Below are 23303 nucleotides of genomic sequence, written 5' to 3'. Positions count from 1 at the left end.
ACAGACAGTGAGGTTTCCTGTGGATTTTCACTTTCCTCTCTGTGTTTTTCCTCAACAAAAGAAAAGCCATTAATATTCAATCATTCCTGCATGTAAGATGCAGTTGCTAAAATGGTTTTGCACTTAACAGCCTCCAGTTGTAGACTAAATTGATGACACTTAAAACATGCCCAGGAGCCATAGCAGAATGATCCTATTACAGCAGTGCCTTAGTAATGTTGTGTTAGTTAAGGTTATGTTGGCTGGTTCTGAGGGTTTATAACCCAGCTGTGAATATATTCTCCAGGCTGGGACCAGTTGCCAAGGGGATTTATTCCTGCAGCGAATCATATGGCTTTTTTGGGTTGGGTATTTTTTTTTTCTTTTCCAGCTACTTTAGATCACAATTTTGTCTGTTTCTTTTTAAGATACAACATAAAAAGGAAAAGAATAAAACATCCCTCTGTCATGAGGCTAGTAGGAGCTGTACTATAGTGCAAGCTAGAGTTAACCTACCTCAGGCAATCTCTACCCCATGCCAATATCCAAGTACTCCCCAGCCTTTAACATGAAGGATATCAGTGCTGCTTTCACTGCTTTCTTTATAAGAGAGCTGAGGTTTTCCAGGAATTAAATCACCATTGGTTGTGTGGGAAACCTCAGTGACAGACTGAGCATCTCTGAAGGGTGAGCCAACTCCATAGGCACTGAACCTCCTCTTTTTCCACCTGCTTTAAACACTTTCAAACTACAGCTTGAATGATTTCTCCCCTGCACGAGGGATCTTTTTTTTCTTCTACAAAGAAAATTTTGGTTACAGTTCTATTTGACAGAGCTTTCTGAGTGGTTTCCAGGAGGTAATGTTTTAAAAACTGATTTGGCCTATAAAGGGAGACTTAAAACCCAAGGCACACACATATCTACTGTCACTTACCAAGCCAGATTCGTGTGCAAGAACAAGAAAGCCATGAAGTGGGATATACTAGGGAGCAAAAGGACATAAGGAACAAAGGCCTATTTGGATGGAGCAATGCAAAATGTTCCTCTCACCATGGTCAACCCAACAGCAGAACAAGCTCCCCAAGAGCTGGACCTGATGGAAAATTTTAATGAATACATTTTCCATCCATAAGCAGTGTCAGAACCAAATATTTGCTGAATGCAGAGCAAACATATTGGGTACAATTCCAGACAGATGACCTGCTGAAGTACAGGGCCTGAATTTCATCGTCTTGACATTGGCTCTGGTAGGGTGTCAGCGAAAGGAGGGTGCAAACCTGCCACCATTCTGCTGGGCTTGCATTTTGCACCCATGCTGCCTGACACAGGCGTGAAGAGCTCCACAAAGCTTCCAGCACCACACTCCAACCAACAAGGCAGGTCCTGCTCTCCACCTGCCACCCTCCACAAAGCCCTTGCACCTCCCTGGCAGCTCTCAGCAGCTCTGAGAGGGCTGCTCAGTTTGCACCAGCCTCAGAGGGAAGGGCATCTGGGCTCACGTGGCATCTGCCATCTGAAAGGCGGCTGACTGGGGCTGACCCTGCCGTGGTGTCTCCACGTGCCAAGGGGAAACGGTGACAGGGCAGAGGGGGAAAGGCAGCAGAGGTGGGGCTGCTCAGCCTGGAGAAGGGAAAGGTGTGTGGAGACCTCGTAGCAGCATTCCAGTATGTGAGGGGCGTCCAGAGGGAGGCTGGACAGGGGGTCTGCTGCAGTGATAGGACAAGGAGTAAGGGGTACAAATTGTAAAACTGGCACAGATTGCCCAGGGATATTCTTTGGATGCCCCAACCCTGGCAGTTCTCAAATCCAGTTTGGATAAGACCTTGAGCAGCCTGGTCTGGTGGGACGTGACCCTGCCCATGGCAGGGAGGGGTTGGGAGTAGATGGTCTCTAAGATCCATTCCAACCCCTTAACATTCTGTGATTCTGTGATTCCATGAGAGGCAGCCAGAATATCAGAGGATAATGAGGAAAATGATCCTTCTTATATAATTATCAAATGGACAAGTCCAAATCTTCACCCAGGCCTTTTCCTCATCCATCTGAGTGTTGTTCCTACCTTGGCTGAATCTCCTGACAGAAGGTAAGATGCTAAGGCAAAGAGTATGGGATCACTCTTTCCCTCTCCATCCATGCAGAGAGATCAGTGAAAACAACAAAATAGTTATTAATTCTCCCTGGGATTTTGAAGCCTAAGTTCCACAACAGCATTTTCTTCAGCTGCTTTAGCTCTCATTTAACATGGTGTTTGCCTTTGAGGAGTACAAATGACCCTTTCAAATTCAGCATTTGAGGCCAGGGATGACAATTGGTAACAATAATATTTTTCACGTTAGCAACAATTTTCATTCAGAGGGCTCTCAAATTGATTTTAGAAATAGTAAGGCTTCCCTTCATCCAGCACCAAAATGAACCTACCTCCAAGGTGGAACAAAGGACCCATCAATGCAAGGTGGCAGTACACAGCAATTTAGGGCAGGAAGTCCAGAATTACATGTCCCACTGAAGGCAGAGGGTCAAGTAAAGTTGGCTGAAAGCATATCCTGAATAAGAGGCTGGACAAAACATCATCACCAGCTCCAGCTCAGGAGGGAAAGTGCAATGGGATCATCACTCACTAGAGAAGGTCAGAGCCCCAGTCTTTACGTCTTGAACTGGGGCAGGGCGCTGTGTTAATGCTCACATTCAGCAGTGCCTCAAAAGGAAAAGAAAAAAGGCAATTTGCTGACTGCACTTCTGAAGCCTTTGCTGCAACAAAGAGAAAGGGCACTATGAGTTTTTGGTCTCCCTTTTCCGGTAGAAAGGAAAGGTTCTATTGAACTTCAGTCTACACTGTGCTGCACTTTACAGGAAGCCCAACCCACTCTGAAATTAATATGAACAGTAAGAGGAGACCATAAGGCAGAAAACTCTTGAAGTGAGTACAAGACTATTCATGAAATGAGCGAGAAAAGGAAATAGGTGATTATGAAAGGTCATTAGAAACGTCAGCTTACAAATGGCATTGTGTGAAGGGAGGTGTAACCCACTGCAAGACAAACCTACCACAGTTGAACTTGCAGAGGACACCAATAACTTCAATCTCTTTTGTTCAGAGGTTTACATTTAGGAAATTTCTTTCATAATACTATCACTCCAAGACTTACATAAATACAAAGAATGGGGACTAATCCATCCAGCTTCCATTCCCAACAGATGAATGAAACTAAAAACCTTTCCCAGCCACCAGGAATTCAGATGCTCAGCAGCAGATCCAGCAATTACCTGGACACAGCTGCTGGATGAAATTGGGACTTCCTGAGAAAAGGCATCTGGGGCATCTGTTGTTGAAACACCTCCTGTCCCCAGCCAGATCCCACAGAGAGGATTCCAGCTTTTATAAAACATTTCCAAGATTAAATTTTCTGCAGCATTTAGGTTCACCAAGTGAAACTTCTTTCTCCTTAGAGCACCACCAGCGGCAAGTGAATGGATAAGTGAAGGTGATCCATCTGGCCAAATACAAACCTGAATCACGGGAGGGTGAAACACTCTGTCGTGGCAGGAAGAACAAGATGCACAAGCATTACATGAGTATTTTGAACACTAAAAATTTAATTGGTTAGATAAGCGTAATGACAGAAGTATAAGGGTTGCTTTTAATAGGCACCAGATCCAAAAGGGATGTGTTTATCAGTGGTGCTATATATAACACTTCTATGAGTTCTCAGTAACTGGAACACTTTCCTACAGTTCCAAGTTCTTTGTATGATCTTCTACCCTGCTTTATTATACCAGCAAAGTACTTTTAAGAGCCCTTTACTGCCCAGATACCACAGACATTTAACAGTCTCTCTTTAAATTTTACTTCTTGTTTTAGGTCTTTATAACCTGTGCAGAATCCAATGATTTTTTTTCAAGCAGAGATTCAAACTCTGCCATAAATGTGGGCACAGGAGATGGTGGACAGCATACACTCACTCCTACAACTCTCTTCTCCTGCTTCATTCCACCCGTGTAATTCCAAGTTAGCCAATGCTTTCACTTATTTTTATTACTCTTATTTCTTTTAGCTGAGAGAAACATTAACTGAGGGGGTGTGATCCAGATTCGCTCAGATGAAGTACAGGAGCCTTTGCACTCCTTTATTTCATGCCTCGGTGCATTTCTTGCCAACAAGTGGAAGAAATGCAAGGGAGAGCCAGCAAGGCTAAGGCAGATTCTCCAAAATTTGGTCTCAGTCCTCTGCTATGCCCTCAGCAGATATAGCAGAGCTGGCTGCCAAAGGAACTTAGCCCTGACACAATTCAGCCCAGGACAGTTAGCTAGTTAAAGAGGAGGGTTTATTTTACACACTTTTCACCCTCCTCCCCTACAACCTCCTACCCTGTTTTTTTTCAGATGGGAAATTATCAGTTAGCCCTGAACATGTAAAATTTCACAGCAGCTTACCAGACAATTTGTATTGGTCCCTTCATCTTTGTGGCTACTTTTATTCTTCTATAAATTCCTTCAGCCATTAAACAGTGTTATTCCCACAACAATTTTGGCAAAGATCAAAATAACGTGGCAGGTTTGCTCCAATTTTCTACTGCTACCAGACAGGTAATGAAGAGCTAGATGGAGACAAAAGATGTTTTCCTTTCCTTTTCTGTCCTAAAGGATTTTGCCCTGGAATTCCAGCCAGCCAGTGAAAACATTTTAAAAAGTAATTAAGGTGGATTCAGTGGGGTGAGAAGGTTGTGGAGATTGGTTTCAGTCCAGAACTTAAGTCATTGTGCTTTTGCTGAAACAATGACAACATCAATGGATAGCACAGCCTCACCTTTTTAAAAAGAACCTGAAAGTGCTAGGGAAATAATTACAAATTAAGCTACTACCAGAATAATTATGAATTAAATTACTGTTTACTCTCAGCAGACCTCTGGTGACTGAAAGCTCTGTTCTGACATATATATATGTATATATGTAATTCTGCAAACCCCAGTCCAGTGACTTGGAGAGAGAAGTTTGACTTCTCACAACCGTTTTGCACAAGATGAACATCACCACATACCTCACCTCAACAGGGCAGCGTTTTCTTCAAGGAATCCAGAAATCCTTAGAAAGAATGCTTGGTTTAGGCTCTGCTTGGTGCCACTCAAGTCCCAGGGAGCTAAACTCTTGGTTAGTCTCACCAGCTGTAGAATCCTGCTGCAACCAGGATCTTAAAATGGATCTTAAAATCCTATCCTTGCAAGGACTGCACATGCACTAGATTATACTGAAATCTACTTCGGTTTGAAACGAAAAACAAATTAGCAGACAAACAGAAAAAGTCCGAGAGAGAGGGATTATTTAATCCCTAACACTGAGTTCAACCTTTGGAAAGAGTCAGAATCTCGTGAGGGTTCAGGGGAAAGGAGGACACTGGGATGAGGCTGAAGCAGCCCACAGGGGAAGCTGCCTATTTCATTTCTGGAACATGGGCCATGTGCATCTATTTTTAGCTTTGAACTGAGCTCCTCTGCCTCCTGCCAGAAGTCCTGAGCCCTGTGCTGGTGCAACGAAAGCAGTGGCTCAGCCATTCTCTAATAGCTTTTACTTCTTAATAAAGAGCAGCACTTAGGCAAAGGATGAGGTTACTGTCGGAGGGGTCATGATTAATAATGATTAATCTGATCCTTGCCAACATGAACTGGATCCACCATTCACTAAATAATTACTCTGCAGCATGGATACCATTTCCAGAGGAGGCACATGTTTGTCATATTAAAACCAGGACCAAACACAGGGAAGGAAAAGGGGATCTGACTTGTCAGTAACACTTGATCTCACAGGAACCACCAGAAAAGTTAAGCAAAGAGGGGGGGAAAAAAGGAAAAAAAACCCTACAACAACAACTGCAAGTCAAAGTATAAAAGCAGTTAAACACTAAGGAGTCTCCCACCTTTTGGTAGAAGCAATGGAAAGCAAATAAAACTAAACCCTCAGAAGGGAAAGCTGCACGTGCTGAGGACATGGTGCACTCTACTACTTCTGGCTCTTAACCTTATGCATAACTCTAATATGCACATTATTTGCCCACCCACACATTTCCCTCCTGTTCTTAAATTACATTTTTGTTTTCCTCAGAAAGCACACAAATGAAATTGCTCCCTGGGAAACATCTTTCCTTCTTTATGCTAGTATGCTACTTGGCACAAGGAAATCCTACTCCAGGACTGTCATTCTTAAACAACAATGCATCTCAAATAATAAGGAACATTATAACTTTATAGCATTATGGGGAAGCATAAGCTAATGGGAATCTAATAAGCACTCCAAAGGGCATATATGAGCCTTACAATTACAGCAGGATGCTTGTGGTGCACAGACTTGGTTCTGGGCCTCAGAGCATGGATAAATTTCACTCCCACAAAGCACACAAACAACAAGCAATGCTGCCAAAGGCAGACAAGGATATGGGAGTTTTGCTTGCAAGAGGTGACCTTATCTGGGGACACCTTTCCATCATCTTGCTTCACTGACCCAAAGCTTCCTCGAGACCATCCAAGGGGGATGCTACTCTAGCTCTTCAGTGCACTCAGCTCTACTCCCTTAGAGGTTTTCAAAGCTTTGGTGGGATTTATACTGCACTGTTTACCCTACCACGTCATCATGCAGGGTTTGATTTGGACTGGGAGGCCACAGCACAGACCACGAGTCCCTATCCTGGCCTGGGGAAAACCCAACAGGTTCCCTGTGCCTGTTGTGAAACCCCAGCCCCGTTTAAGCCCACTTGGACTTCTGCCCTTGACAGGCCCAGGTTTTACACACTGGTGACTTGCAACATGGAAAATACCATGCAGATAGTTGGTGTCCTTGCCAAACTCAGGGAAGCAGGGCGCAGGTCAAGAAGTGCCATTGCTTTTAGAGGCATCCTGGAGAATCACAGAATCACAGAATGTTCTGAGTTGAATCAAGATCATCAAGTGCAACTCTTAGCCCTGCACAGACCCCCAGCAACCCCACCCTGTGCATCCCTGGCAGCGCTGTCCAAAGGCTCCTGGAGCTCTGGCAGCCTCGGGGCTGTGCCCATCCCTGGGGAGCCTGGGCAGGGCCAGCACCCTCTGGGGCAGAGCCTTGCCCTGAGATCCAACCTAAACCTCCTCTGATTCAGCTTCATGCTGTTTTCTCAACTCCTGTCTGCTCACAAGAGTGAAGAGATCAGTGTCTGCCCCTCCTCTTCCCCTCACAAAGAAGTTTTACCTAAAACGAGGTCTCCCCTAAGTCTCCTCTTCTCCAGGCTGGAGTAAGAAGTGTTGGTAAATTAAATCGTTGGCAATGAGGTTATGATTTGGTTAAGCTGGGGCAGTGTATTTAGGATTTTTTTGCCAGTTTCCAAATTCACTCGAAGTAATGAAAGAAGAGTCATCTCTTTGCTAAACATCACCTCTCACGAAAATTTCAGCTGAAAAGTAGTTGGTGACTTTAAAACCAAGCCTTTAAATAGCTAATGGTATAAAAACCACATACGTATTTATGCATACATTCATGCAAATGAAAGCTAAGTTGCATTTTCACATAACTTTACAGAGGCACCAGAGTGAAACACAAAGCAATGTAGGGAAAAAAAAATAAAAAGGTCCCAACAACAATAACAATAATGAAGGCAAATCTTTAAAATCTGAGACAAGGTGCAGGAGGCAGGGGCAGAGCTCTACAAACAAAACTAAATCCAGAGCACTGTTTTTCCCCTTCACAAAGTGAAACAAGCTGCTCCTAAAAAAATGCTTCCTTGGTTTTCTGGCAATTAGTGTCCTGGAGGATTATCCTACAATCATCAGCAAGTGTTTGCCTTTCCCAGCCCATGTCACCATAGAAGTCTGTGTTTAACTACAAGGCCCAGGGGATAATTTATAAGCTGAGTGAGGTCCTGCATTCACAAACAAATGTTCCACACTGCCACCCACCCTCCTGTACTAGTTTCCTCCCCATCTACCTCCTATCCCCTGAAATATAGACAGGACCCTGCCAGGAGCATGAAGAATGAGCTTTGCAGCCTCTGAAGCGAGCACTTGCCCAACAGTTTATGTTGATACAGCAAATAAAGAGGTACTGATATGGTCAACACATCATCAGGCATCAAAAATTAGATTCCAGGAAGTAACTGAATGCAAAAAATATTTTATCACTGTTCCAGAAACCATCAAAGAGAATGGGATATTTTTTCCCCTCTGAAAACTGTTGCCTACACTCTAATTAAAATATTGCCATTTGTGAGTTTGAGGTCTACTACACAGGGTTTGCTAGAGATAGTGCTTTGTAAAACCTCTCTGCAATCAAAATCTTCCAACTTTATTTCTAATCAATGCTACCAGTGCTTTAATGGTTTTCTGGTTCCCCTTAAAGTAATTCAATCCAAGTACATCAAAATACAAAAGACTAAGATTAGTAAGAGTGCTTATTTCTAAATTAATTTTCCCCTGATGTGTTGGAATCTCAAAATGAGAATATTAAGCTTGCATTTGAAAGAATGGGAAGCTAGTCTTTTAAAGAAAAGTAATATGAATCCTTGTCTTGATGGTAAACTGATGATACAGCTCATGATAATTAATTTGTTAATTTGAAAATTCTACTAAAAGCACCAAAGCAAAACAAAGGAAATCAATGAAAGACTTAATTCTAAAAAGAATTTGTAAGTGTGACCAACAGTCCTCACAACAGGGAATACTGCACAACAGGTATATTGATGGATGGATAGGTTTATAGATAAGATAGATCTGTTCTCAAATCTCAAACATTACCAAGACAAGGCTTTGAGACACTATTGTTAATTAAAGTTGATGAACATGCCTGTTGAAGGTGAAAAACACTTTTCTTCCTGAGAATTCACCTCTTTTCCTTTCAGGAAACTATCAGGAGTTTCTGGAGCTTCATGGACACAGTTTGAATCTGCCCCAGGTCTAAACCCAGTCACAGGCAGTCCTCAAGACACATTAGAGAGCAAAGTTCCTTGATAATTGAGAACTTGCTTCACTCTGCCACATTTAACATTGGGTGACCTGATTTTATAAAATGTTTATGCTCAAACCAAATTTTGTTTCATCTTTGGAAAAAAATGATCTCCAGATTCAAACTCATCTTTAGCTACGAAGACAGGAGGCCATAAGGACTAAAAGAAGATTGTCAGGGATGAACTTGGCTAGTCTGAATGAGTGCCAAGTGGTAGGGGGAAGGAAGAGACCACCAGCTGGCTGTTATTCCAAGCACAGTCCATCTCACTTGCAATTACTGAACCCTACCAGTGATCCCACCAATGTCAATTTGACCAATTTTAGAATAAGGGGCCATTCATTCCAAGTAATGAATATTGAAACCCGGCCATCAGTTTGTGAACAAATGTCATGAGGAACCCCAATAAAGAATGTCCTTGTAATGGTGTCACTTCAGAACAAAAGCATGCAATGAGCTACCACCCATCCAGGCAGCTACAGTAGGAGACCAAAGGTTGCATGCATTTAGCCAGCAAGGAAAAGCAATATTCTTTAAGAGAGGCATTGCCTGGAGTGGATTCTTATAAAGAAACAGAATTCATGAATAAATAAACCAGATGGGAATAAGCCAGGCTAGGGAATTAACATCTCCTAGTGCAATGAATCCCCAACCTTGCTTGAGGGTTTTTCTACAAGTAACAAACACAAAAACATTAATGTTGTACCATTGTCAATCATGCCAAGGATTCTGTTTGTGTCCAGGAATTCTGATATGCAACAACACAGATCAAATCCACCAGGCGTTAAGACATTCTCAGATTTCACCAGTTAAGGTACATATTGACTGACCTGATCTGAGTCTTTCACTTGAGAATTTTTCCCTTTTCTGCAACCACAACTCATAAGCAGTTTTGAATCTCCAATGACTTTTCCCTATAAGAGATAAGGAAGGAAAAACATCAGCACACTCTGAACCACTGAAGACCAAGAGGCTTGTATTTGTGATCAGGAGCAGGGGAAGAAAGGGCAGCCTGTGGACCCTTCTTGTGCTGCTGGGAAGTTCACTTTCACTGAGGGGGAACTGCCAGTCTGCCAAGAAGACTTCCCCAAAGGATAATATCCCAACATTAGGGAAGTCATACAGAGGCAGAAGGAAGGCAAGGTGTGTGGAAAACGACAGCGGTAAAGCAAAGCTGAAAAGAAATAAATTTTATTTTAACCCATGGTTCTCATACACTTGCATGAACAGGAACATGTCTAGCATACTCACCCCAATACCAAACAGCAGTGACTTGAGGAAAAGCTCATACACTACTACTTCTGTTCACCTTTACCAAGTTAATGCCTACTTGCTTCTAATGTGCCCAGATTTGGTGAAATAAAGTCCTCAGGAGAGATTTGCTCCCAGTAGAACAATGGGTCCACATCACCCCTGGTAAACCCATGCCAGGAATCCAAGAGCACACTCTCACCTGACACTGCTGGTGCAACTCTGCAATGTCTGTGACATAGACACATAGAATGTTTGGCTTGGAAGGGACCTGAGAGATCACCCTGTTCCAACCCCTGCCATGGGCAGGGACATATTCCCCTTGACCAGGTTGCTCCAAACTCTGTCTAATCTGTCTAATCTGGTCTTGGATACTTCCAGGGATTGATGCTCAAACCAACAGAGATTTGCAAAGAAACAGAGTCCGCTCACTGTCCTTTTACCTGTAACCAACAGTCTGGGAGAGAAGCTGACCTTTATTTTTGTTGAAAACCCATCAGACTGACTGAATATGATCAAAGCAGCAAGGTTCCTCATGCTAACAAGGGTTCTTTTCTGGGGATTATTTGTCACTTTGGTTCTTCACCAAAGTATTTTTGTTCCTTATCAAACCTGGACATCTTGATAAATCACCTTGGCAGAAAGGAGCTGAGATTCCAGATGTCAAAATGCTGCTTGAATTTAAACCACATGGAGTCAAGAAGAGCCAGTGAAGTCCCCACAAATGTATCACAATTACTTGTTTTTCGTTAGGCATGCACACAAAGACATTGCCTACTTCCAGACTTTTGCTGTCCACAGCTGAAAAATAAACACTCTTGGCATCTGCTGGGGAACAGAGGGAGAATCTGCTCGTGCGCAGCCATGAACAGTCATGAGATTTCAGCTGGATTAATTTATATAGAAAAGAAGATCCCAACACAGTCAGTGAGTTTAGCCAAGTGGAAGCGCTCTGCCCTAAATGATGAGGAAGGGAAAGGGCACAATTAAAAGGAATTGCAGCCATTGCTCAATGTCAGGGCACAGCAGAGAGATGACCCTTGGTGGCAGGAATTAAAAACTGGCAGATAAACTTTTGGTCACCTTGGGAGAGTCTGCAACCTGCCAGGTGTGGAGAGGTCTCTTACTTGGTGAGCTCAGCATCTCACAAATCTCAGCAAGGTCACATAATGTGCAGAAAATATCTTTTTCTCTCTTTCCAAAACAGAAGCTGGAAAAAAACTACAACACTGAAAAGGTTGTACTGATACCTAATCTGATAACTACCCAAAATTCCTCATGTTTGGGCTGCTGATTACAAACTGGCAGACTCCGAGGTTTTCAGGGGACTGCTTCCAACTGGCCTCCTCTGCCTGTGACTCCCATCTGTCAAAGGTGTTTCACTCTTGCCCCATTACTACAATCCTTCAACAACTGGTCTGTAATCTATTAAAGTATTTTTTTTCCTCAGAAAGAAGTGCTTAAACTGTAAGTTAAAGCAAGTGTATTAAAATGCTGTGTTAGAGACAGGAAACTGAGAGGGGAGAGACCCCTTTGTCTAACCACAGAGTATCTTCTAGACACCCCTCAGCATATGAGACAAGTTGGAACTATAAAAAAGAACTGGGAAAGACTCACATATGTCCCAAAAGGCCACTGGATGCCTTGGGGTGGCTATAGAATAAACATACACTTGTGGTAAGGAAACTATATCCTCATATGTCTCATTGGTGCTCAGCTTGTCCCACTGTCCACTGCAAAGTTGTTATGTCAAATAAAATAATCCAAGCCTTCCTTAACCACAAGCCAGGGGAAAAATATTCCCACTTTTATACCCTTCCATGGGTCTAATGCCACCTGAGCTCATGGCAAACCATGGCCATGTTCTCCTGTCCAAACACAAGTATCACCAGTTTTATTTCACAGAGAGAAATTACAAGATGTTGCCCATACGCACATGGAAAATCAAGAGTACAAGGAAAATATGAACCCAAAACCTGCGAGCTTTTTCCTTTTCCTCTGACACTACAAGAATGAAGGGGCTCTTCAATTTCCTAAAAAAACCCAAATGAAAGCAATACACTGGATAAATAATCCCACCTCCGTTTCCAGCTGCAGACGCACCTCTCTTAATGTGCTCTGGACGAATGAGCTACTACCTCCACCTTATTTTAAGAGAACTCCTTATGAGCAGATGATTAATTTGCAGATAGGTGTCTAACATTAGGCAGCTAAGTTGAAAGGCAAAAGGGAAAAAAAAAAAAAAGCATATGGACAACATTTGCAGCCAGTCGCAACTCTGTTCCAGAGCAGATGGAGGCCTTGTCATTCAGGGGTTTCCTCACATACACCAAGCAGTTCAGTGGGGATAGGGAAAGGGGCTTCTGTTTGGATGCTTCTGTCTGGAACCAGATTAGAGGAAAGCATGCTTTTCCACAGCACACGCCTTGTGTTACATTAAACATGCATGTGCAACTTCAGCTTTTATTCAGCGATCTGAAACAGAGCCCTGCAGGGTGCTAAGGGTTAGGGAGTTTTTGTTTGTTTATCTGTATGTTATTTCACAGTTTCTAGTGCCCAAGGAGTTCATTAAGAAATTAAAACACCTTGCAGGGGCTATCCTGCTGTGGTTGTTGCGTCCCAATATTTCCCTCCTTTCTTCGTCCAGCAGTGCTTGATGCTCACAGGGGAAAGAGAGAAAAAGAGAGGAGCCTCATCTGACTGGGTATAGATGTTTGGTCTTAATTCATTGAGAATAATTTCTATGTTTCCTGGCTTTTTGATAACATGAGGCGCTATTGTTAAGAAGCAGGTAGGCACAAGGTTTTCCAACAGGGAAGATTGCTTTGCCTTCTGCTGACTCGCATCCATCGCCAGACATCACCCTTCACAAGGCAAAAGAGCAAGAAGGCTCCTTGACATATGTCCCATTATCCACCTCTTACAGGGAATCTGGCTGGCCTCACCCACCTCCTTACACCATAGGCTCCAGCAGCTGGCCAAAGTTTGCAGAAAAATAAAAAAAAAAACCTCCATAATAATAGTAACAGGCTTAATTATCTCAGCTGCACGGGTGATAGGAGCTGAGCAGTTGCCAGTTTTAACAGCCTGTGGTCGAGAAAAACTGAACTGCATCACCCAGAAGTCAAATGAGGGTCGGTCACAACTCGTTTCACGCCAGCAGCTCCAGGGGAGATGCAGGGCACGCACAAATCACGGCAGCGTTGCCCAGAGCCATCCCATGTGGAGCTGCCAGCCCTGCTTAAAGGAGTCAGACACGAGGCACATGGCACCAGCCGGCCTCCAGGGAGCTGCCAGGCTCTCTGCTCTGGAGCTGCTGGCTGGCACTGACAGTAGGATCCTGTCTTCCAAGCCTGTGGCTGGAAAGCTCAGCCCCAGAGGTGGGCTTGGCTTAGCACTGTGGCATGCACCTTGCAGAAGCTGACAGGTCCAGCTGGGCTCTAACCTGCTTGGTTTTCATTAGCCTTTCTCTCTTTTGAGCAACGGCAATTGAAAATACTGGAAGCAGCCTTTTCCCTAGGGAGCTGGCACAACCCCTCAGAGGGTGGTCGGGCACTGGAACCACCCCAGAGAAGGCCTCAAGGCCTCAAGGCCTCTGGCAGAGAAGGACTCTGCCAGAGTCCAAAAAGCATTTGGACAAGGTTCTTAGGCACACAGTATGATCCTTGGGGCTGTCCTGTGCAGGGCCAGGACTTGGACTCGATGATCTTTGTGAGTCCCTTCCAACAGGGCATGTCATTCTTTGAGCCTATGTATAGCACTGCAACAGCAAACTCTAAAAATCCCCCTGGCTGCATAAACACCATTAGGAAGAACAACACATTCAGTGTTTGTTATGCTTTTTTTGCTGTTCTGTCAGGGTGATCCACACATTTTGAAGAACCAGTACCCAAGTGCCTACAGTGGTAGAGTGGGAGAGAAGGGGGGAAAGGAAGGGAAACAAGAACTGAATCCAAGGTGGAGGCAAGCAGCAGTACAACAGACAGCTGGTGTTTGGGTGGTGGTAAATCACCCTGAAATGAGCCTCTTCCCTCAGCTCAATGAGGCCTAAACAACAAAGGAAGGCACAGCTTGCAGCCGGACAGCCTGCTAGCCAACCACAGACACACATGACAGCTTCATTCAGGAGCCCGGAGTCAATACAAAAGCTCCGAAATCAATCCGACATCCTGCGACCTCAAACAATGCGCCAAATCTTCTCAGAATTGGAGCCCCAAATGAGGGGGAGCAGCATTCAAGGGAGATCAAAACGCAGGGCTGGCATTGAAAGGGACTAAAAAGGAGAAGAATGTTCCCAGTTTATTAATGGTGAGGTCTGGCCGGCTGCATCCCAGCCACCATAGGTTACGTTCATTAAAGGGCAGCGCTTTGCACGTATTATGCAGAGCGCCTGGAGAGTATGTGTTATGTGCGTGTGTCCGCCAGCGTGCCCCTCACTTGCTAGAGATCAGGATGTGCCGTTCTGCTTAGCACTGTTGTCTCCATCAGAAATTCCTCCTGTGTGAACTGCAAACAGGGTTTTTTCCCACTTGAGCGACTGTATGGGCACAGACGCGCACACGTACGCACGCTCTCTCTCATCCCTGAGCCTGAAAAGCATAAAGGAACTCAGACAGACTCTTTCCAACTTAAAAAAAAAAAAAAAAAAGGACAGAAAAAAAAAAAAAGACAACATTTCACATCCCCTTTCCTCCTGGCCATACTTTCAGCTCATACACACAAAATCTATTACAAAAGACCAAAGCATTATGTGATTGCCACTACTGCTGATGGAGTTGATTGCTCCATAAACCCCACTCCTAACATGCCATAAAAGACCTGGTCCCACAGCACAACAAATCCACAAAGGAGAGCAAAGGGAAAAAAAAAAAAAGAAAATCTGCTTCAGTCCCTGGAGTTGTCCCCTCCGGGCAGGATTGCCCCTGCTGGGGTAGTTTCACTTGCAGAATCTGTCTCACAGCACTACACAAAAATGGCACCCTTCCCCCTTCGGCAACAAAAAGGCCAAGCAAATCCTTTTTATCAGCTTCCCTTTGAAGGCAGGTGGAAAAGTATAATATAGAGATACACGGGGAAAAAAAATACCATTTGCAAAAGTACTGTTTGGATTTGTCTGTCCTAATTATCTTTTTTTCAGCTGCCACATTTAAAAGAATCAGACCTTGAAAGTTTTCTCCTTCTCAGATGCACAGCCCAAGACGAAGGGCTTGCTAGAGGAGGTCAGACTTGAAAAATATTTCTTTTTTGGTGCTGAAATGTGAGTAGATGAAGAGAAAGGACTGAAATTTTCAAAGCTATCTATGGGTCTTGATGAACACTTCCCATGAGTTTTTACTGAAGACATGTCAAAGCCTAATCACCTTTGCTTTTCATGTATCACACTGATCTGATATTCAGAGCAGACATGGCTCAGGAAGTGAGCAAGCTTTCTCAAATTTGGGGAATCTTACACAAACAGAAACTGAAAACATTAACTGCTCCATAGGATGCAGCAAGTCCCATATATTTTATCTCAAAATTAGGGGGAAAAAAATTAGAAAAATTGTGCAGGCTCCTTCCCTGGAAGTGTTCAAGGCCAGGTTGGATGGGGCTGTGAGCAACCCCAGTGGAAGGTGTGGAAGGTGCCCTGCCTGTGGCAGGAGATTGAAACCAGATGATCTTTAAGGTCCCTTCCAACCCAAATTGTTCTGTGATTCTATTAAATGAATGACAAGGGTCCACAAAATATCTTTATGTTTATTCACACTTTATTCACACTGTCACAAGTCTACACTGTTTTTGTGACCCCTCTGGAGTCTTTGAAGACCACAAGTATGACCTCTGTCCCCTCCTTTGAGAAGATATCCCAAATTTTACTTTGCGGCAATGCCATACAGATGCCAGAGGGCAACTGGGCAAAGACAAATGTAGCAGATGCAAACAAACTTTTTTGAGGTAGGATGGAAGGTCACCTCTAAGGACAAGACAAGATGGGGTGAGGTCCAAACCCAGGCAAGAACACTGGAGCAGTGCTCACCTGGTTTACCAACAGTAAGTCAAAAACCTTCTCCAGTAGCATTTGTAGAAAGAGGAAAACTGCATGCAGTGTGGGTGAGTGCCCAAATACCTGCTAGATGAATGGTAGGAAATGATGGAGGCTGCAACAATTACTGGCACTGCAGATGAAACAGAGTCTGCAGGGATCAAATGGAAAAAGATTCAAAATTAGGGGTTTTTCTATGAGGGTAATAAAAGTGAAAACTTTTTTTTTCAGATAACTAGTGGGTCTAAATGTGCAGTTTTCAAATTCAGGAAAACTTAGCTTTTATTTGGATGAACTGCCTTTTTTGGTTTGTTTTATTTTATCTTGCCTGCTTTAAACTCTGCTATTTAAATAATTTAACAATCTATCTTAAATATTTCACCAATAAATCACAGCCTTGTGTTTCTGTTTCATGTTAAAACTCGTCAGTGAAGGAGTGCCTGAGCTGTAAGTTAAAATTCTGCTCCACCAAACCAGTGATGCACAATCATTTCTCTGCAGAATCTATAGTGAATAAAAACTTCTCTGCAGAATTAAAGCCATATAAAAAGTTCTTTGTGCGGGCTTAGAGTGCAACTGCTGCCCAGGATCATCTGCACCTTGCCAAGAGAATCAGGATTTCCAGAGCTAATTGGTGCATGGAGTTTTCCCACCCTGGCAAGCACAAGCATGGAGCTCACAGCTGAATCTCAGACATGGGCACACCCACCACTCAGGATGCTGATAACACGCTCAGAGCTCCAAATGGTCTGTGTGTGTGATGATTGCATTGGGATCCCATGCTTGTTCTCATCAAAGAGGAGCAAATAGAGAAAAGTTATGATGTTGTTGACCACAATGGATGTTTTCTTAAGAAAACCTCTAGAATTAAGGTGTTGAGAACACGTACCAAGGAACACAAAACCCACTAAACATCAGCAGGAGTATGACTTCTCAAGTTCCTACCATTGTAAACTACATTTCAATGAAGCTGAGATTCAAAAGCAACACATTTACAAAAAGTAAGAAAAGTACACCTACCTCTCCTCACTCTCTACCAAAGTCTGAGTACATCAAAACAAAGACAAGAAGCCTCACATAATTATAATTTAGTGTAATTCCCTCTAATTTTCTTCCTAAATCATTCAGGACACATTTAAGGCAAGACTCCCTTTGGTCTTAGTCCACAAAATCCAAAATGCATGAACGATGTGACTAGATAGCCAGAAACTGATAGCTTGCACATTGAATCCAAAAAGCAAATTGAGACAGAGAAAAAAGAAGGCCAAAACAGAAGAGAAGGGAAAAGGGGAATCACTGTCAACTACATTGTTATTAAGCTGCCTTTAATTTTGTTTTGTTTCAGCTTTTTATTTTGTTTTGTTTCAAAACTTAAGAAGTTATGCATTTGCTTCAAAGGACTGTTTAGTGGGTGATCTCACTTTGATGCCCATAGGAGCAAAACATACACAATCCTATTTGCAAAGGAAAAAAAAAAAAATCATCTGGGCAGCACGATTCCTCTTTTGCAGCTGGGCAAAAAAAAAACCCCTCCACATCCCAGGTCCTAAACCTGGCTGGAGCTTGCCTGGGACAGGGGGAGTGAGATGGAAATCGGAGACATGTCCTCCTCCTCCTCCTCCTTGTTTGGAGGCAGACATCCCCATCTCTCCTTCCCATGTGCAGCCAACAAGACTTCCTGCACCAACTGACTCGGAAACAGCTAATTTACTGCTTTGTGTCAGGAATGCAGCCAAGGTTTCAGTCCCCTGTGCCCCGGACTCCTCTCAGCTGGGCTGCTTCATCTCAAAAAGGGTCTTCCCTTCCTCCTGCCCCTCCCCTGCAACACACACTCCTCCTCCTCTTCTGCTTTTGTAACTTATCTCCCTGCAAGCCACTTCCCAACAGGAGTTGAAATTAAACAGGCTGCCCATATGCCATGGCTCACTTGTTGTCTGTTCCCCTCACTGCCATCTGGCCTATTTGCTCAGCCAAAGAGAAAAACAAAAATACTGGGAAAAAAAAAAAAAAGAAAAAAGAAAAAAAAAAAAGAAGAAAATAAAATAAAAGACAAGAAAAAGGGGTGGGGGGGATAAGGAAAAGAAAAAAAAAGATAAATCCAGACACAATGAAGACGATGAGGGAGGTGATGATGCTGTCTCTCACATCTGCTCCTTGGCCAGGCTCCCAGATAGATCAGTAATGGAGAGCAGTAGAACCAGTGACAATTAACCCAAACATAGTCCTGTTTATTTAACCTGTTCACAGAGATCAGCCCATGTGCTGCTCCCCTGGCAAGGAGGCACCACACTCCAGCAAGGAGATTCCCACTGAGAGACTTCCAGCCAGAGGAGGAAAAGGGAGATCCTCATCTCCTGAACTGGGCTGGCAGGCAGACTGTGATGCTGGGCTAAGATTTCCTTTAACTCTCCAAGTCACCTTATTTTATCCTAGAGTAGCACAGGCTAGAGCAAGGAGAGGTGTGACTATGAGGGGGGGAAAAGTTGCATTGGATTTTGATGCACCTTCACTTCCCAAGCTCCTGACCCTGCCAAACCAGAGGAAAAGAAATAAAGCAAGTTGCAATTAAGACATAAATAAAATACACCATTGTTTCCACACTGCATCTTTTAAAAAAATCATCCCTGGAAAGTGCAGACAGCAGAGATTTTTGGTTTTTTTTCTTTTTGAAAAGGGAGAAAGAAAAGAGGCTGGCTCAAGGAACTGCATGGCTCGCCATCACAAAACATTGTGGCAGGGTGGGAGTAAGTCTGTGGGCAAAACAGAAGTTATGTTTGTTTTTCAAGCTGAAATGAAAACTTCAAGGTTAAAAAAAAAAAATAGATTAGCCTGAGAAATAGTTTTCTAAACCAGACAACTACAAAGCTGTTTAAACAGCAGAGTGAAAAGAGAAAACTACTTTTTCAACATCTTTTACTGATTTTTTGTTTTTCTTTTTTTTTTTTTTTAACTTGCACTGAGATGTTGCATACCTGTGCAGATGGGTGCCAAAAGCCATACGGTTGGTTCCTCTGGAGGCAAACCCCACTGAGCCATGAGATGATGGTAATTACCACCAGAGCTGCATGAGATCATGCAGGGGAATCCCCTGCAGGGAGAGGCAGCTGGGGAGGAAGAGCAGAGCTCCTCTTTCCAGGGGTTGTGCTTGGGCACAGATGCTGCCCAGAGGAAAAGGTGGTGCACAGACTGCTAGGGAAGGAGCACCTGGATTAGCTGTGTGCCCGCATCTGAGTCTTTCCCAAACACAGAGCAGAGATGATCCTCCTGAAGGCTGCACCTTCTGATCCAAGGTTGTGTTTTTCCATTGACCCAACAACAGAACAAAACTGAAGAAATTGAATGCTTTCACTCATGATCATTCCTCTACTTGCAAGCACTGATCTATATGAACATTGCCAGTCTTAGGATTCCTGTTTATCAACACCCGCATCTGTACGTGCAGGGGAGCAACATGCAGAGTGTGTCAAGGGTTGCTCCAAAGGAAAGGCTGCATTGAGTTTTCCAGATGTTGGTATTGTGATCCCTAATAAAGAATCAAAAAATCATAGAATGTTCTGAGTTGGAAGGGACCGACCACAAGGATCATCACATCCAACTCCTGGACCTTCCCAGAACAACCACAAGATTGACCCCAAGATTCACACCATGTGCCTGCTACTAGAGAATGACTCTTTCCCCACCCAAACAGCCCACTTGCAGTGGTCAGAAAGAAGGAACTACTTTGTGAATGCAAAATACTTTCTAACAGGGGAAACAGAAACCAGTAGTTCATGTAAAACTGAAACACAGCAGCCTTTCCATCTTTAACGCTTGCTGCAGTCACCCTGCAGAGGGGTCTCCATATTTGGGAACCTATAAAAGCAGCAACAGACAGGGAAAAGTCCTGTGAGGGGACAAATTTCACCACAGGTTTTGGCTGACATCACCAGCCCATCCTTGCTCCACTGTTGCAGTTTATGACCTCACCATGAAGCACCTCTGTGGAGTCATTCCCTCCTATCTCACTGCAAGCCATCCATTATCCTCTGCCTAATTACTTCCACAGAGCTGCTGCAACAGAGATATTTCCTACAGCTGAGCATTTGTATTCCCAAGAGCTGGCACCTGCCAGGTCAAGTTCCTCAGTCTTTACATTTGATGTTACTCCTGCAGGAAGGTGTTCCAGAGAACAGAGAAGCACATCAAGATGACAATCAATTGATTCTCCCATTTGGATATTCCTTTAAACAAAAAGGGACTTGCTAAAGATCGTATTACATTATTCTACAGAAATAGGGTGGAAGGAAAGAGGAATTGTGCTGACTACAATCTGTCCAACACTCCATTAAATCAGAATTCTCTCATTAGGGATAACAATGAACTGCAATAAAATCAATGGGAAGGCGGTGCAGCATGGAAAACCGGGAAGGGTAGGGTTATTTTTTCTTGTACTTTCATTTTGAGATGTGGGAGCTGGGAGCAATCAACACCGAGCTAATAGCATCCAAGTTGACTCCTAAACACTGCATCCCCTTTGAGGTCACCGTTTTCCACAAAACCAACTAATTCATCCTGTGAAGGGAATGAGGACCCTGGGCATTTTGTAGCCCGCAGGGAAAGCCCCAGAAGATCCTCTAATGTGCTCACTCACAGGATGCCACTTGTGGCAGGTCAAGGAGCAGCAAGTACCAACTTTTGTGTCTCTAACTGGAACTTCTGAGCATGAAGCCATCCCAGAAGCACACAATTTCACATTTACACTCTGTAGCAAGGTTTCAAAATACTCTGCATCTGTATGTTGTGATAAGGGAAGATGTTGTCCTCCCATGACTATTGGCGTGACACTGAGAAATTTTGGGGTCCTCGACTTGCCTTCCCTCTGAGAGGTTTTTGTATTTAAAAATCACTTTTACCGTCTCTGATTCCTTCCCTTCTCCCATGTTTAATGACAAGAAATCTTTTCATTATAGGAGGACCTGAGAGTAGTTTTTCAAACAAATAGTAGGATCATCTCTAAACTACCACATCTGAGGTGTTCAGCTGTGACTCCTTTATTTATACAACACCTTCAAAGTTCTCCCATCCAAATATTGGATTATTACAGGCATATGGAATCCATATAGACCTGGATAATTCACCTCCAGCACCTACAAGACCACTGGCGGTGAAATTTAAGGGACCATGTTTGCCAACTTTGGCCTCACAAGGACCAAAGGACAATGGTCACCTCTAAAGAGGAGCTCCCCCAGTGCCACAACCTGCCTAAACCTGTGGGCAAATGCGACAACACACTCAGGGACCACTTCTGGGACAAGTTGCCACTCACTGGCCAAGGAAGCCCAACCACATAATCTGTATGAAGGGTCAGAGATATGAGAGGAGTCTGAAGCCTCTCTGGTGACCCATGACAGGACCCCTGAGAACTGAATGAAGCTGTGTCAGGGGAGGCTTAGGTTGGATATCAGGAAAAGGTTTTTCCCCCAGAGGGTTGAACAGGCTCCACAGGGCAGTGGTCACAGCACCAGCCTGGCAGAGTTCAGGAAGTATTTGGACAATGGCACATGGTGGGATTTTTGGGGGTGATCTGTGCAGGGCCAGGAGCTGGACTCAATGACCCTTGTGGATCCCTCCCACTTCAGGATATTCTATGATTCTATGAAGACCTGAGTCCCTTTGTCCTGACAGTCCCACACTTCCCTGCCACAAAGCCTATGGGTGTTAGTGCAAGGCTGACAGGCTTGTCTTAACTAGTGGGTCTTATCAGATTCTCAATTTTAGGGGTGCTTTAAGGCCATCTGCCACCCCCAACTTCCCGTATCAGCTGTCTCAGCATCTGTCTTGGAAGTTCAAAAAAAAAAACCCCAAAGCTCTGAGTCACAGTGGGCCACAAAGCCACTGTGAAAGGCTGGACCTAAACCTACGCCTTTCTGCTGCTGCTAGAGCTGGACCTAAAAACTACAGGAAACAGCATGGCCACATGCAAATCAGTGGCAAGCATGGAGAGATAGCCAGCTGCTGCCCAGGCAGCCTACTCTGCCTCAGAGGAGACAAAACACGACCAAAACCTCCTCAATTCCCAGCAGAGGCTGGGGACAGATCAGGCAGAGAAAGCAGAGTGCTGGCAGACACGGCTCCAGCCTCCTCCCTGGCCTGCCTGCAGCTTCAAAGGCCTAAATCAAAGCAGCAGGAGGAACTCAAATGCTTGGAAATCTTCAGTTTGGACTTGTTTTAACAATGGTGTCAGTGAATAAATAAATAAATAAATAAGTACCCAAATGACCTCTCTTATCTAGCCAAATGTGGCCAAAAAAAGCATGTTTGTTTTCATTCAAATTCCCTAAAGGCAATGTACGGTTTTCTGAGAATGCCTGAAGTCCAAAAAAACACTCAAATTTCTGTGCATTTTTATTCTTTGACAGAAAAACTACATTTTTAGGGAGGGCAAGGTCTGCTTTGCTTTCATTCGAAGTCTGAGAGAGATCTTTCCAACCAAACTTATCAAAATTATCAGCTTCCACCCATGTTACTTCACCATCTTTCCAACATTTTTGATGTTCACTTTCACCCAGGCTTGGTTGTTGTATTTCCTTGAGGTGTCACAAGCAAAATCAGTGGGGGAAGGACAAAGTATATTTGTAGTTCCTAAAATATTCCAAACAAGCAAAGTGTCTTTTAGGAAGCATGGATGGTCTGAGCCTCTTTTCTGGTTGTAAAATGTTGCAACAACAGGGCAAACAACTGAACAATGACATCAAGATATCGATAGCCCTTACTGCAAAGTCCCATCCCTCCCTTTAGCCCCAGATGTTAGGAGCTGCACTGCTTTGAACTGTTATTACCCATTCCTCCCACCCAATCCTCTGAGAAGATAAAAATCAAGGTCTGGGCTGCTGAGTCAGATTACAAACACCCAAATAAGACATTTACTCAGACACAGTTGTTTTTGGTCCCTGCTCCACTGAAACTCTGTGTCATGGGGCTTGTAGGAGGCTCCTTTAATTTCTTTCAGAGAAATGAGTTGCTGAGAAGTAGAAGCCACACACAGCGAGGAAAAAAAAAATCAAGAAATATGTTTATTTTGTGAAGGCAAATTTCTAAACTTCTGGTCAGAAGCTGG

General features: G+C 43.8%; 1 protein-coding gene across 3 annotated transcripts in view; it reads right to left on the bottom strand.

Moving 5' to 3' along the window:
* The window catches only part of SETBP1 (SET binding protein 1), a 270942-nt gene that overhangs the window by 209631 nt on the left and 38008 nt on the right, over window positions 1–23303 (bottom strand). The window contains exon 3 of one of the 3 annotated variants that reach the window (XM_058043294.1): window positions 9765–9848. The exons of the other annotated variants lie outside the window; for them this stretch is intronic. Coding sequence (XP_057899277.1) covers window positions 9765–9848 — 84 coding nt within the window. The remainder of the gene's footprint in view (window positions 1–9764; window positions 9849–23303) is intronic. 3 annotated transcript variants of the gene reach the window in all.

Source organism: Melospiza georgiana, chromosome Z (assembly GCF_028018845.1).
Source record: "Melospiza georgiana isolate bMelGeo1 chromosome Z, bMelGeo1.pri, whole genome shotgun sequence".
NCBI classification, from domain to species: Eukaryota; Metazoa; Chordata; class Aves; order Passeriformes; family Passerellidae; genus Melospiza; species Melospiza georgiana.
Note: the sequence above shows the minus strand (reverse complement) of the source record. Positions and strands in the feature narration are given on the sequence as shown.